The sequence below is a fragment of the Condylostylus longicornis genome, unplaced genomic scaffold, assembly GCF_029603195.1.
Source record: "Condylostylus longicornis isolate FDR11 unplaced genomic scaffold, ASM2960319v2 ptg000153l, whole genome shotgun sequence".
In the NCBI taxonomy this organism is placed as follows: Eukaryota; Metazoa; Arthropoda; class Insecta; order Diptera; family Dolichopodidae; genus Condylostylus; species Condylostylus longicornis.
This window is the reverse complement of record NW_026578121.1, coordinates 1668318-1684026: the sequence shown is the minus strand read 5'-3', so window position 1 is coordinate 1684026 and position 15709 is coordinate 1668318. Positions and strand designations below refer to the sequence as shown.

The following is a 15709-nucleotide window of genomic DNA, read 5'->3' as shown; positions in this document are numbered from 1 at the left end:
ACTTTGAATACTGTGAAAATTGCACGCAATACTTTCATGGAAAACTGATTTTCGTTATACGGCAGGACAATTTCCATGATGATTTGCTAGACAATACTGAATAAGAATGACGTGGCAGTTCAACATAAGTCACGCGTTATCTGTTCGAAAAACCGGTATGAAAAAAATACCTTAAAATGAATCACCCTATTATTTATTATTCTCAAATTTGAATAATTTATTTTCTCTGCTCTATTCTAATAAAAATAAATGCTCTCAATTTTTTCAAAAAGTAATTTTTCAAATTTTATAATAGTTATCAAGTTCTTTTTTAAAATAATTTCTTTAATTGAAAATTATAACTGTACAATAATCATTGTGTAAAATCGAAAAGTTAAAGGGTTCGCGTGCTATAATTTCTGAAAACAAAAATTCAATTTTATAAAATATTTCTATTTCTATTAAAAACTTTTTATATACCTATAATTTTCATAATTTACTCTTTTGTTTATACAAACTTAATATTAATCTCTGAAGAGCTTATATTTTTATTTATATAGGTATTTACTGGAAGATTTCCAACCCTCCGAAATTGAAAAACACAATTTAGAAAAATAAATTAATACAATAGTAAAATAGGGGAATTAATTAGTAACTATAGTTACAGAAAAAAAATAAAATAAATTTTACGGGCTTTACGCAATATCAAAAATTTAGATTTAGGTTGATTAAGTTTAAACTGATTTCGGTTTATTGATTTTAGTCACAATTTACTTTTTCAAAACGAACATTATTACCAATGTCTTTTAATATTTTTATTCAAGAAAATTTAAAATATTAGTAAAGGAATTATTATTGATATTAGAACATAAATCTAAAACAGCGAAAATCAAATTTAAGAGGGTGCAACTTTATTTTAATAAAAGTGAATTTCTCGTTAAATTTTTTATAATTTTCATAGTGTAAGGTTTGATCTCAGTGTGTAGACCGAGGTAATTATTCAATATTATTTTATTTTATTTCATATTTCATTTTTTTTTTGAAATATTGTTAATTTATTAAAATTCATTATTTTATTGTGAAGAAATTATTATTGAAAAAATGAAGCCAATATAAAATTTTAATATTTGCTTGCTTTTTACAAATTAGCGAATTCGTTGTCTTCATTAAATTTATATGTGTGTATGTAAAAGTTTTGAGATATTTTATTCTTTACATGAAATTTAATTCCTCCTATATTATATACGTACGTACTTACATTATATGGACGTACATATATTATGTATATATAAATATAATAAAAAGTTTAAAAGTGTTTATCCGATTAAGATTGAAAAAAAAATTAATTTTAAATAAAATGCCTTTTTTAAAAAAAAAAAAAAAATTTAAAAAACACATAAAACAAAACAAACTTTTTAACTTTTGCATTTTCAAAACCAACAAACCATTGTCTTGTAACTATATTTAGGCACAATCAGATATTGAATGGAAATTTGGTCTATCAAAACTTATACGTAATATGCATCGTACAACAACAGCACCATCTCCGCTTAATTTAGTTACTACATGGTTTATGTGGATTGTGCAAAAGGTCAAGGTAAAATGAACAAAAAAAAAAAAAAATCGAAAAAAAAAAAAAATGTCTCAAATTTAATTTTATTTTTATATTTTTTTTTTTTATTTATTTAATTATTATGCAAAATATTTTTAATTTATTCACTTGTTATTTTAAAAATGTTACTGATATTTTTAGAAAAATTAAATAATTTTTATTGTAGAATGCTTTTACAATTTTAAAAATAATTATTTAGTGCATAATATTTTTTTTTTTTTTTAAAAATGTTAAATATTAAAGGAGAACTGTTTTATCAGCCATTTATTATAATTTTAGAAAATTAAGGAACACTTGTATTTTTAATCGGAATAGCATTCGTTTCGCTTTGATTAAAATTGTAAAATTAAAATAATAATGCTAATGAATCTGTGACTTCAATAACGCGCTTACAACATAAACTTTGAAAAGTATTACATTCCAAAAAATTTAGTAAAAGCTTTTACTCTTTTCCTTAATGCGTTCTATACGTATTTGATACGTAAAATAAAAATATATCGGGTATCGAAAAAATCGAGCAAAATATTGTCTGAAGTAACCATAAGCATATATTTTCAGCAATAAAGTGTTATTAAAATTTTTTTATAAATTCAGCATAAAAATGCTATGTTTTTAATGAAGTGGAAGTGGCTGAGCTTCGAAGAATTTTTGAAATGGTTTTTATAAATTTTATTTAAGCGGTACTGCTACTGAATGTAAAATTTATGAAAATCTTTCTGTTTGGTAAATATTTAAACATTATTTTGGCAATCTATAAGTAAAAAAGCTTAAAAGATCTAGTTTAAAGTTGATTTAAGAACAATTTAAAAACTGTTTTTTTTTTACAATATGAAAGTAACCATGCATTATACTTCGACAGTCACGACAAACTAACCATCTCAAAGAATTGTAATTTAATATTTTGAATATATACGTAACATATATAGTGACACATATAAGTGAAGAAAATATTTATAATTGACTTCTTTAATTCACGTACTTTTAGTCGACAATCCCGAAAATTACCTCTTTATAACCCATAAAAATTAAACCTATTATTTCAAAAGCAAAAGTAATTAATAAAAAGCCAAAAAAAAACAGAATGTTTTCGTATGACATAACATACAATATATGAATAATTTATTGGAAGTGAGATCCATTAAGGAAAATTTTAGCTTTAATGAAAGCATTGTTTAAGATTTTTGAATAAAAACGAAGAATTCGATGACAATTTAATGTTGCTACTAGGAATTTCAATCAATACATAAACTTTGCTCAAATATACTTATTAGTATTTCGATACTGTGCCTTGATACCAATGTATATATATTTTATTGTAACAAAATGTAGTCACTTATATTCAAATATAATCAAATAAGTCAATTTATTCTGATTCATAAATTTTATAAGTTTAATAAAATAAACTTTTATATTATTATTTAAATAATAATTAATTTTTGTTAAAAATTTTTATTCTCAAATTACTACTAGCAAGATCTTTTTAGGAACAATTCATACATACTGCTTACTTAATAATCTTTATGTAATTCTCTGTATGTGATAGCGCGGTGGCCGGTAACGTTCAAGAAAGAAGAAAAGAACATAACAATGATTTAAAATTTTTCTTATTACAGAGAAGAATAAAATACCGGTGTGGTGAATATGTTAAAAATGTCAGTCAGCAATATGATTGATTCGAATAATCGATTTGTAATTTGATATCAGTGGCGTAAGCATGTTGTAGGCTTCAAACAATATCGAATTTTTAATTATTAAATGAAAAATTATTTTAATTGAATTATTCAGTTCTCTTTTAATATTTCAAAGATAAATGTTAATGCAAATGCAAAAGAATTTAAAACATAAATGAATGCTAAACTTCATCAAGTTTTTGTATGGTATGATCAAAGAGTTTGAATATTTTATTAAAGCATGCAAGTAGTTTTAATTTTTTTTAAATAAAATTTTAACTTGTATAACATTTTTAATTTTAATATTTTTAATATAATCAGTAACATAAAAATAATAATTGCATTTTTATAGATAAAAATACAAAGAAAAAAAAAATTTGTTATGGTTTTGGTTAGTTTGACACAAGTTTTGAACAAAAAACAAAAAAAAAAAAAATCAAATAGTTTTCAGCATATGAAAAAACGCTTAATAAATTTTAGGCACGTATGAAGAAAAAGAAGCGACCAAGTCTGGTTCAGATGATGGGAATACGTCAAGCGAGTCCAAGAACAAAAGCTGGTGCAAAATGGTTATCAAAAATAAAAAAAGGTCAGATATCTATGTGTATATGATGATAAAAAATACAATAAAAACTTCTTATCTCTACTCTTTTGTATCTATATATGCAACTTTCAACTTCCTATATGTAGTATATACCTATTCCTATATACATATACAATATGATATATGTATATATAAATGTAAATGCATACAAAAAATAATTGCAATTTTGTATTATACACTTAAATTGAAAAAAAAATTAATTATATGGGACGCCTTAAAAAACTTAGGTGTAATTTCTATTTGTAAATATCAATGGTTTCGCAGTAGACATTTTCCATTTTTTAATTTTTACTTTCAGCTACTTTTATAAATATTTACTTTTTTCTTTATTTAATTCTTTTATTAAATTAAATTATATTTTTAAAAAATATTATTTAATATATTTTTTATTATTCTTTTAGAAATATTCATGTTATCTTGTAAATAAATACTCATATAACAACTGTACAAAAAACATACAGTATATATATATATATATATATATATATGTAGATATACTTTCAATCATTTATTTAAAAAACTAATTTTAATTTAATTTTTATCTAATATATTTTATTATTTCAATTCTATAATTTTGTAGAATTAAAATGGTCACAATTTAATTAAGAAAACTTATAACAAAATAAATACAAAATTAATTAATTAATAATTATTTATTTTATTTTTCAAAATACAAAAACACAACAACCAAAAAACCAAACATAAAAAAAAAAACATTTAAATATAATATGTGTCTAGATTCTGTTGCTCTATCTGTGGTACATTTATCACCATTGGGTTCTCAAACAAGTTTTGCTGCTGCAAATCAAAATCGTATTGAAAATATATGTGATTGGGAGGCAATAGCAAGAAAATATCGTGCATTAGTTGGTGATGAAGATGGTGGTGCACTTAAAGATGAAGAAGATCAAGATAATAATGGTGAGGTAGGTCAAAATAATGAATCACAAGCTGCTGGCGGTAATAATGCTGCTGCTGTTACACCATCTGTCGGAAATAATGTTAATGCAAGCCAAAATGTTTAAAAAAAATTTTTTTTTTTTTTTACATTTAAATTTTTAATCCAAGAAAAAAAAAATTTATATGTATGTGTATATTATATAAGATAAAATATTTTATTTATAATTATTCATGATATTATATAATTGAGAATTGAAAAAAAAAAAAATAAATAAAATTTGAAAAGAAATTAAAAAAAAAAAAATTCATTTCATATAAAAATTTTAATGATAATTTGATGTTTTCTCAGTATGTCAAAAATTTTATGATAATGTTAATCACGTCATAAGAAATTTACGTAATTGACATTAAAATTTCAAAATTAAAATGTTTTCCTCCTTAATCGTCATTCATTTTGTCACATTTAGTAATCACTTATGAATTAACTGTTAAAGAAATGTAAAAATAAAAAAAAACTAAAATAATTATTATTTGCGTTGGCAACATATTTATATTGAAATTTATGAAGCGTACATCGTATGTCGCGTTCAAATTAATGACTAACATCAGTTGCAAATTATTTGATATACTGGAAAACATCTTTTTATTACATTTCATACTACCATAAATTCATACAGAATTTATGCAAAATAAATCCAATTTTTAAATTTGAAAAGTAAAAAATATGCTTCCGAATCTTTTTTTTTTGTTTTTTATATTTTATTATTCATATATTTTTAATTAAACATTATATACACTTGTATAACATTTTTGTAGAAGAATTTTATTCTTGTATATGAAATATTAAAAAATGATTTTTTTTTTTTTTTGTAAACAGAATAATAATGATGGAGCTTGAACATAATATAATAATATTAAATTTGAATAAAAAACAAAATACACAATAATATTAAAACATAATAAACAAAAACATTTATACAATACAAAAATAATTGATAAGAAACAATACAAATACCGAAGACAACATATCTACATACATGCTAATTGAACATAAATTAATATTGTTCCTACATAATTAAAATATTAAAATTATTATAAAATTTATAAATATATATATATTTAATTGTAATTATAATGAATTTTTAATTGTATTATCATTTTATATAGTAATTTTAATAATATTAAATTTAAGTAAATTTAATAAAAATATACTGTAAAATTATTATTATGGTATTTATATATAAAAATTTTGATAAAAAAATATTTACTTAAAATGTAAATACCGCCATTAAAATTCATTATTTTTTATGTTGATATATTGTTTTTTTTTGTTTTTAAATTAATTTGTGTTTTACATTTAAATTGTTATTATTAAATATTATTATATTATTATATTATATGTAGTAATTTTTTTAAATGAATAAATGAAATTTATAAAATTTTTTGTATAAGCATAAAATAAATATCATAATTATATGTAATTTTTAAATAAAGAAAAAAAAAGGAAACTACTCTTTGGAATTTAAGAAAATATCCATGTTTTACTTAATTATCAAATTATTTCTTAATTTATTTATTCTTCAACTACAATTGAATTAAATTATTAAATAATTTATATTGTTGAATGAAAGAAACTTCAATATTTAATCATACAAATAAATATGAATAAATTGAAAATGACAAACAAGTTAAAAATATACTCGTAGTATCTGTTATTGGCAGCTTCAAAGTGATTACTACTTTTAATACAATTATAGCGGTAATTTTCAATAAAATAACAGTAATTCTCTATATGACATAATCTAAATGATTTTGTTTGATAACGGTAATTGTGTATGTAACATTTATAATGGCGATTTTGATGAAGGAATTTGGATAGCTTTTATGACTAAATACTCGTAACGAAAGTAAAAAGCTTTTTTAAAAAAAATTTTTTGATATGACAAAATAGAAAAAGTAATAATAATGCTATAAAATTCTTCAAAAGATGTCTCTGCAAGCAATTTCTTTTGAAAAAATATTTTAATTCTTTTTTTTTATTTATATTCAAAGAAATTCTTAAATTTTTTTAGAATTTCTTTTATTATTTTTTATTAATATGTTTAGATTTGAATTAATAAATTTTAAAACAAAAATTTGAACTAAATTGAAATAAATCTTTCAAAAATTGCTGTATGTTGGTGGAAGACTTGGATTATCACTAATATTCTTCATTCTTATTTGGATTATCCAATATTCTTCAATTAGTCGCATCACTTGGGATGATGGGATATTATTGAAAAGAATCTTATTTTTCAATATAAAATTTTGAATTACGGAATTGGTTTTATTCAGAAAATTACAAAAAATTTTTAAATAACAACCCATCACACGTCAAGTGATGCGATTAACAAAAAATGGGTGTATATTCTATTATAATGAATGTATTAATTTGGACAAGAAACTATTGTGTTATTAAAGTTTGACTGTATGCTGCTAGATTCCAGAAATTATTTTATGACGAAAATTTTATCCGATTCTTTATGACAATTTATAAGTGATAAAATTTTGTTAAAAAGAAAAAAATCCAATATCGTCGCAATAAAAACAATTTATTTAAAAAATAAAAATATTTAAATAAAAAGCTAACAATGATCAAGCAGTATGTAAAGACAATATTTTTTATACTTATGCACTAATGAAAATTCTTAAAATTATTGACATTACACTATTAAAAGCTTAAATAAATTTTATATAATATATAATATATTTTTTTTTTTGTATTTATTTATTTTATATTTCTAAAGTAAATTGTATTATTTGTATAATATATTAAAAAATTAACATCGAATTATAAATTATTAATTTATTCTATTGCCACTTGTAAAAGCCTTTTTGCACAAAAAAAAAAAATATATAAAATTTTTTTTTTGTAGTCCTTGGCACTGTTTTTGCTATTCTTCTCTCATAATTATATATATATATATATATCTATGTATAAAAAACTTCAATTAATTCAAAGATTTTGAGAACGTGATTCAAAAATTGCAGTAACATCGCGTATTTTAAAAACTGGAAAATTTTCATTTTTACTGTAAAGAACACAATATAAAAATACAAATTTAATTGAGAAAATAACAACAATCAAATAAAAACAATTAATCTTACAATTTTGATTCACCAACATTTGTTGATTTATTACAAGTTTCTTCATCAACAGAATTTCTTGTTAAAAACTTAGATGCCAATACATCAGGATTTTCATGCTTCATGTCAGTCAAAGAATTATTTGATGAAGAAGTATTTGGCATATGAGTTTTAAATATTTTTTCTTTATATAACTTCTTAGAGGAACTATTGACTGTTGCTGAATATATTATTTCCTGATTGATTGTTTCCGGTCCTATATTTAATTTTGCTGTTATTGATGGTTCCTTGGGTGCTGTTTCCGATTTAGGAGATTCTTTTAGTTTACTTTTAGATCTAGAAATAAAAGATTCAGGATTATGTTTCTCACTCAATTGATGTCGTCTCATTTCTTTTATTTTTTCAATTCTATCTCGATCTAATTTTACACCACTCAAGAGACTCAATTCACTTGTCATTAAATTAGTATTTGAACTACGTTGTTCTGTTTTTAAAGCTATCTCATTATTACCATTATTAGAGGATAATGATTTATTATTGTCATCAAAATTTAAAGAATTTTCTTTACTTTGTTTTATACTTGTTTTTGATGAACATTTCTTAAGTTCTTTATTTGTATTAATGAAAATTTCTGAACAATCATTAGGAAGAAATTTCGGAGGATTAAGAAGTTTTGGCATAGATATTTCAACAGATTTATGTTTTGTATCATTAAAATTATATAAACTTTTCGCATAATTCTTATCAGTATTAATACATATATTAAATGCATTTTCATCTAGGCTTCTTGAAGATGGAAAACTTTTATTTGATAATTTAGTGCCATTTTTTATATTGTGAGGTAAATTCTCATCTTTTTTAATCGATTTGTTAACATTAGGTTTATTTTGTGATGTCATTTTTGTGGAACGAGTAGTTTCGAATTTCGTTGCAATTTCCCTTACACTCAGAAAAGGCTTTTTATTAGAGTAATCTCGCTTCGTGTGCAAATGTAAATTCTCTCCATTGTTGCTTTGATCATTAAAACTTTCTAAAGATTTGAAACGTGATTCTTTTTTTCGTTTTGGAGAATGCTTTTCCAGCAATGCCTTCCTGCTTAGATATAAAATTTGCTCATCATGTGACTTGGAAAGTTCATCATCTTCGCCTTTACCATATTGATAGCTGTTACTCGGATGCTCAAGTTTTTGATAAATTGTGTCTGATTTACTGTCTGGATTTGAAACACTTATCGATTTAATTTCAAAACTAATTATATTTGCCGACCGCTTTGGAGAGTTAATTTGAAGAGGTTCTTTATATGTTTCCAAACTTTCCATTATTTCAATGTTAGGAGAGTTTTCTGATGAAACCGCGTTTGATTGACGAGTGAAATTTAAATAACCAAATTCACTAGGTGTTAAAGATTGGCTTGTGTTATCAGAGGTTACGGTCATATTAGAATTATTGCAGTATCCTGGTGAGTTCAACAAATGTTCTGATCCACTATTAACTGAGTGTAAATCAAGATGCAATTTTTGTCTTAAAATGTCTTTATCATATTCTGAGGAAACCTAAAATAAATAACATTCATAAATTACTTGAACCTATTAAAATTATCCCATTTAAAAAGAAATTTACTGGTAAATCGTGTGGAAAAATAATATGATCGATTTCTTCATTCATCTCTTTGTTACACTTTAAATTTTCTTCTTCTATTTTATTCAAAATATTTACGTTTCCCACCGGAGTATTCATTGTAGTACTAGGTTCTGAACAGGTATCTAACAACAAAAGAGTATATCGAGGACTATGGCTTGATGATATTGTGGTTGTACTCAATGTACGCATGTCGCTTACTTTTAAATGCTTATTGTCATTATTGCTAGATATTGTATCAGAGGAAGAACTTCTGTTATTGGGTGCGATTGGTGACTCTTCAATGATATAAGGATTTATTTCCATGTTTGTCTGAACTTCTGAATAGCTAAAACAAAAACGGAATCAAACGTCAATACAAAATTAATAAAGTGACTGAGATATAAATGAAAATTATTAACCTATTGCGTGAAAGTTTTTTTTTAGCTAGTTTATCTGCATTAGAAGTATCCCGCAATTGTGTGCATTTTATATAATCTTCATTCGAATAACGCTCATCTTCATTGTAACATTCTTCAAAAAATAAATTATTTTTAACTATGTTTGGATAACTAAATCTACTTAAAGTCGATTGTTTTTTTAGAGAGCTTGGCTTTAGGTCATGGAAAGAAGATGAACGTGTACACTTGATTTTAGCGTCTTCAGGCTGCTTGTCTGCCGAGTTTTCAATGTAGTTCATGCTGTCCGATTTAGTATTGAATAACTTATTAGTACTCGACTTTTTATAACTGTGTTCTGGTGTATATGAATCTATAAATTCTATGTCAGACAAATGATCTTCCAAACTATACTGATTGCTATATTCATCTTCGTTGATGCATTGATTTTGTGACAAACTATTTGTAAAATGCGAAGTAGAAGGAACTCCCACCATTGGTTCTGGAACAAGAGTTACCGTATTTCCTAATTCCTTAAGGTCCAACTTTTCCTTTTTGCAACTAGAACAAAATCCATCTTTCGGGCTGCTCAATAAACTTTCGCTTTCCGAAAAAATTCGCATTTCTGGCTCTTCGCGGTCAAAATTCAAAACTAGTTCAGTGAATTCTTTACAACAAAAATTTTTTAGATTCAGTATAGGTGATTGCAAGATGTTCCCAAAATATGAATCATGCGACACAGATCTTGAATGACATTGCACAGTTTTCACGCTATCAACAGAACTGGAACGAACATAAACTTCTATAGGTTTCCTTCCAAATAAATCTGGAGATTTTTCACTTCCCAAACTTGGAGACAGATTATGTTTTGCGTCCACATCTTTATTATTGCTTGAATTTTCTTCTCCTACACTAACTAAATCTTTTTTAATTGGATATATATATTTATACAGTTTGATTTCTTGAGAACTATTGGAAGATTTAATATTTTTCGAAAATAGTGATTTCCATGATGTTGTTTTTCGTTTCTGCCATGTCCTAGGTACTGGCAGTAATGTGTGATATTTTTTGACTGAATTTGTAGAATCATTAATTTCATCAACAGGATCTACAGGAGTTGTTGCACTCTCTGACATCATTCCACTCCACAAAGCAACATTATCAGATTTCATTTGTCTTTCTTGAGCTTCTTCAAGACTTATTAAATTTGGCCGAGCTGGATTGAAATATTTTGATTTTTCGGCCATTGAGATAGAGCTGTCGTAACTTTGTTCGCTAGTAATGCTTGAAAAATCTTGCGCAACGTCTATTCTTTGTTCTGTGACTTGACTTTCAGGTCTGTCAACAGTTTCGAATATGAGAACATAATTTTTTATTAAGTATTCTGTAACTACAGCTTGAATTCCAACTCCTCTTAAGGCAGTGATTCCTCCAGATTCTATTGCTGGACTTCGAAGAAGGTTTGGTGCCCATACTATAGCTAAATTCTTATCTGTCATACCAGTCCGATTTGAGTGTTTTGAAATTTTATTTAAATGCATTGCTAAATGCTTCAGGGTTCTTTAAAAAAAATAAAATGATCGAATTTATTGGTTAAGTTATAAACAAGCTTAAAAAAAGTTTAAATTCTAACTAACCTGTAATGAGGTGGGGGTAACATTAAAACGGTCTCTTTCATAAGCCTTAAACGTTCATTATCATCATTCTTCTTCTGAATTGCGTCAACGAAATGATCATACAATTGATAAGTGCACAAAGGATTTGGCAACTCACGGAAATACATTTTCAGAACTGAACTTACAGCGTGAATATCTTTAATCATTTCAGGCGTGGTCATATCTGGAATACGTTCTTCGTCGAAAGCCCTTCTTAACTTTTGAATGTTCGATGTTATTCCAGATAAACGGTAAATTCCGTCAACAATCCCATTTTTTTCTAAAAATTCGGCACAACACTTAAGAATTATTGGTATATTTTGTCCACTGTTCAGTAAATGTTCACTCAAATCACACGAAAATACTCTCTCCCGATATATTCCTCTTTGTTTTAAACGTCTTCTTGAAGGCCTTGATAATATAAAACTGCGAAAAAATGCTATTAATTTACCGTGCTTCCGCAAAACTGGTTTCGTTGGAGAAGTTTCTTCACATAATTGATTTGAGAGAGGTGTTAATAAAGGCAAATTTCTTGGTATTTTATCCCCGATTGTTGCAACACAATTTTGAGGAAAAAATCCCACTTCATATTGACTTTTTTGTAAATGATTTTTTTTGCCTCTCCACCAGAGAGATTCAGTTGGATTCGGCATATCAATAACTGAAATCATATCACCAACATCTATCGATATTTCATCTGGAGCTTGGGCAACATATCTTAAATAAAAAATAAAATTAAAATAAAAAATAATTAAAAAAAAATTTTTATTTTATATTTAAAATATAAGCGTAAAGCAGTTTTGCTACAATATTTTTATATTTTTAACAATTTGAAAACACTTTATTTTATTAAATTCAAAATGAACTCACCTGCGAACTCCGTACGCTGCCCCAACAGCAGGTGTATTGATACTTTTCCTTATTTCAGTGTCAGCTAAAGGCAGCCTTCTCCCTTTGTTATCTAATTGAAACCACGTCAAAATTTTCCCACACGTAATAGAATCATTTGCTATGTTAGAAAGTCTTTCAAAATATTTTTTCACAACTTGGTTAATGTCTTCGGCGCATTCAAATTCCGTAAATGATAAATTTTTTAACAAACTAATTTTCCTATCAAAGACACATCTATGCAACATTTCATCAAGTAATCTCACATTATCAAATGAACGTCTTATTAAAAATGTATCCGAATGTTCTGTAGTGATTTTCATAATAAACCAATAATTTTGAGATCCTGATGCTTGTGATGTTGACTGAGTATCTTCATTTAATGATTGAAATGGCATACTAGTGTTAATGGAATCAGTCCTTTCATCGACCAGACTAACATTTAACGAACCCAACTGAACAAGCTCGTAATGAAAATGAGCACATTCCTCTAATTTAGGAAAGCGACAGGAACTCTGTAAATGAAATTATAGATAATTAAAAAAAGAAGATGGTTATGAACATTTAACATTTAAAAAGGTTTTAATAATTTTAGCAATTTATACTGTTATCTTAAGAATCAAAGTTAATTTTCGTTTGACACGAATATGTAGGTGTGTAAACGAAACTACTGTAATTGTATGTCTCCTATTTACTTATAAAAAAGTTGGCAAAATATTTTTATATGAATATATCTGCAATTAAATGTACTAAGAAAAATTTAACTGATGTTCAAGCTAATGAATATTTTTACGTATTTCATTGAAAAACATATGAACATAAATTCTATTTAAATACTTATGTAGGCATATATATGAAGGGAAAATAATTATGTCCACCCCCGCAAAAAATTTTCAGCGGAATTTTCCTAATAGCTATATCTTTATTCATACATATTTATTTCTTATTTATGTGTAAAACAACTCTTATTGGAATGTCAAAGTTAAATACACTTTGAATCTATATGATGTAGAATATGTAATAAAGTCAATAATATTGTGAAAATTTTTTTTCATTTGTAAGCACTTTAAATGTTACTAGTATTACAAGAAATTCCTAATTAGTCATCAGTGAGTTTTCATTTATGTAGATATGTGTTTATACATTTAACTAGTTGCAGTTTCATAATGATATTTTTCTCCATTTAACCTGTTTTTATATTAAATATTATATCCATTTTAAATAAAAATTTATTAAAATGAAAAATTAACTATTGAATGTTAATAAATCGTAAAAATTTTAATATTTTGAATTTTATTACATTATTTCCCAGTCACCTAAAGTTCATTATATTCAATTCGCATTATAGAAATCAAATTTTAACCTCATTTATAAGGAAGATATTTTCTTTTTTCTTTTTGACCATCTTCAAGTTAAAATCGGTCAATTGGTAATACATATTAACTTTTCACGTCTTTGACATGCTTGGCTGGTAATATTTTATAAAATATGTAGCTATAGCGCATACCAAGGTGTTTAGTTTCACTTAGTTATTAGAAATTTTTTTTTTTTATTTTTATACTTCCGTTTTGAATTTTTATATTTAATTAAAAATTTCATTAAATATGTACAATAAATGAATTTTTTAATATTTACCATTTTTTTGTATATTGCCTTACGGGCTCTTATTATGAAGATGAACTACATTTTTGGTGTTGATTTTTTTTTGTTGAAAAAATTAAAATTTATGAAAAAATTTTGTGACTAATAAATATTTAAAGCACATTTTATATGTATTAATAAAATATAAAATAGTTTTTTTATATTTAAATGTTCTCTATACTTATTTTTAAATTAAATTTTTGATTATATTTTAAACTACTTTATAAAATAACAATATAAAAAAAAGTGTTTGTTTCTTATTCACAAATTAAATTGATTTCCCTTTACATTTTACAAGCTCTATATTGTTTGCGTCACAAAATGACAGCTGTCAAATAATTGTGTTGCCACCATTAAAAAAAAAGCAAGAATACAAATGTCATTGTCAAAATTTAATTGTCTTTATCGTAAATTAATTCACAATTTTCTATTTTTAGTGCCGTATCTGAAATTAGATTTGGTCTAATTTTTAATCGTAAAATTTGTGATACGTTATTTTTTGCCAGAGCAATTAGTACTAATATTTGTACTAAATCGAAATTTTTTTGTTATAAATTGTAAAATGTTTTATATTATACGATTTATCTAGAATAAAATATTGCAATTAACAATATATAATTTAAATTGCGGTTTTGTTATAATGTTTCTTCTGCTAGAAATTTACGATTAAAATATATCGACTAAAAAAAAACTATATACACTTATATCGTTTAGCATGGAGCTTCAATCGGTTTCCAAAATTTATGTCCATATAAACGTTACTTGACTTGAAGCCGGCTTAATGAACAATCAAACAATTTTGCTTAATTGACTTGAAATGCTGTCAATGACTTGAAGTGCAATAGAATAGTTAAAAGTAATTTCAGCCTTTCAAACTGGCATATTAAAAACACTCAAGCTGCCATATAAACGAGATATATACATATTATATAGTTTTTGTTAAATTGAAATATTATAGTTATTATAGTTTTTGGATTTAGATTTTAGACCGTTTTGATATGGGAAAAATTCATATTTAAAAATTTTACACTGGGTTTGTGGTCTGAATATACATATATCGTTTTTGATATTATTTTATAAAATAAGAAATTTGGGGCTTATTCTGAGTATTTAATCACAAAGTGATATTTGTCGTTAAAAATTCGATATTACTTATTGTAAACATAAGCCAAACAATAAAAATGTATTTTGTCTTTGATAAAGTTTTTGTAATTTGTACGATAAATGCCTACTATCACTTAGAGGTTGAGTGAAAATAAGCCTCATTATTATTGCAAACACAAACCATTTCCTACAAATGATTTGTGTCTATAATAAAGGTTTAAAATTTTTTATCGTTTAGCGATTTCGCTTTCAGAACAGTTTTTATTGTTCAAATTTTTGTGTATGCAAATCAAAGGAAGTTTAATTTTGAAATAAAATTTTTGTAAAATAAGAGGAAAAATTTAAACAAAAAATGTAAATGTAAGTGATAGGATAAAATGGAGGTTAAAATATATTAGTATTTTATTTAATTTTTAATAAACACAAATTAGAAAAATCCATGTAATATAATTTCAAAAATTTCAATCATTTGGTTGGTTTTGCACTGGGTTATCGTTTTAAATAAATACATATGG

General features: G+C 24.6%; 2 protein-coding genes across 7 annotated transcripts in view; one reads left to right on the top strand and one right to left on the bottom strand.

Moving 5' to 3' along the window:
• Positions 1 to 5820, top strand: part of LOC129615941 (serine/threonine-protein phosphatase 6 regulatory ankyrin repeat subunit A) — a 55209-nt gene extending 49389 nt beyond the window's left edge. For 5 of the 6 annotated variants that reach the window (XM_055531371.1, XM_055531372.1, XM_055531374.1 and 2 more), the window contains 3 exons: positions 1448 to 1576; positions 3742 to 3850; positions 4604 to 5559. In XM_055531371.1, the coding sequence (XP_055387346.1) occupies positions 1448 to 1576; positions 3742 to 3850; positions 4604 to 4890 (525 nt within the window). In that variant the 3' untranslated portion in view covers positions 4891 to 5559. Of the gene's footprint in view, positions 1 to 1447; positions 1577 to 3741; positions 3851 to 4603; positions 5560 to 5642 lie in introns of those variants that run through there. The other variant, XM_055531370.1, reaches the window with a different exon arrangement.
• A 653-nt stretch (positions 5821 to 6473) lies between these two features.
• On the bottom strand, positions 6474 to 14344 carry LOC129615899 (GTPase-activating protein CdGAPr). The gene is made up of 7 exons (XM_055531313.1): positions 14085 to 14344; positions 12432 to 12964; positions 11544 to 12278; positions 9931 to 11466; positions 9512 to 9857; positions 7913 to 9444; positions 6474 to 7836 (listed from the first exon to the last, which is right to left on the bottom strand). The coding sequence occupies exons 1-7, from the start codon at positions 14085 to 14087 to the stop codon at positions 7761 to 7763; spliced, it is 4761 nt and encodes a 1586-aa protein (XP_055387288.1). The 5' UTR covers positions 14088 to 14344; the 3' UTR covers positions 6474 to 7760.
• Positions 14345 to 15709: the final 1365 nt, after the last annotated feature.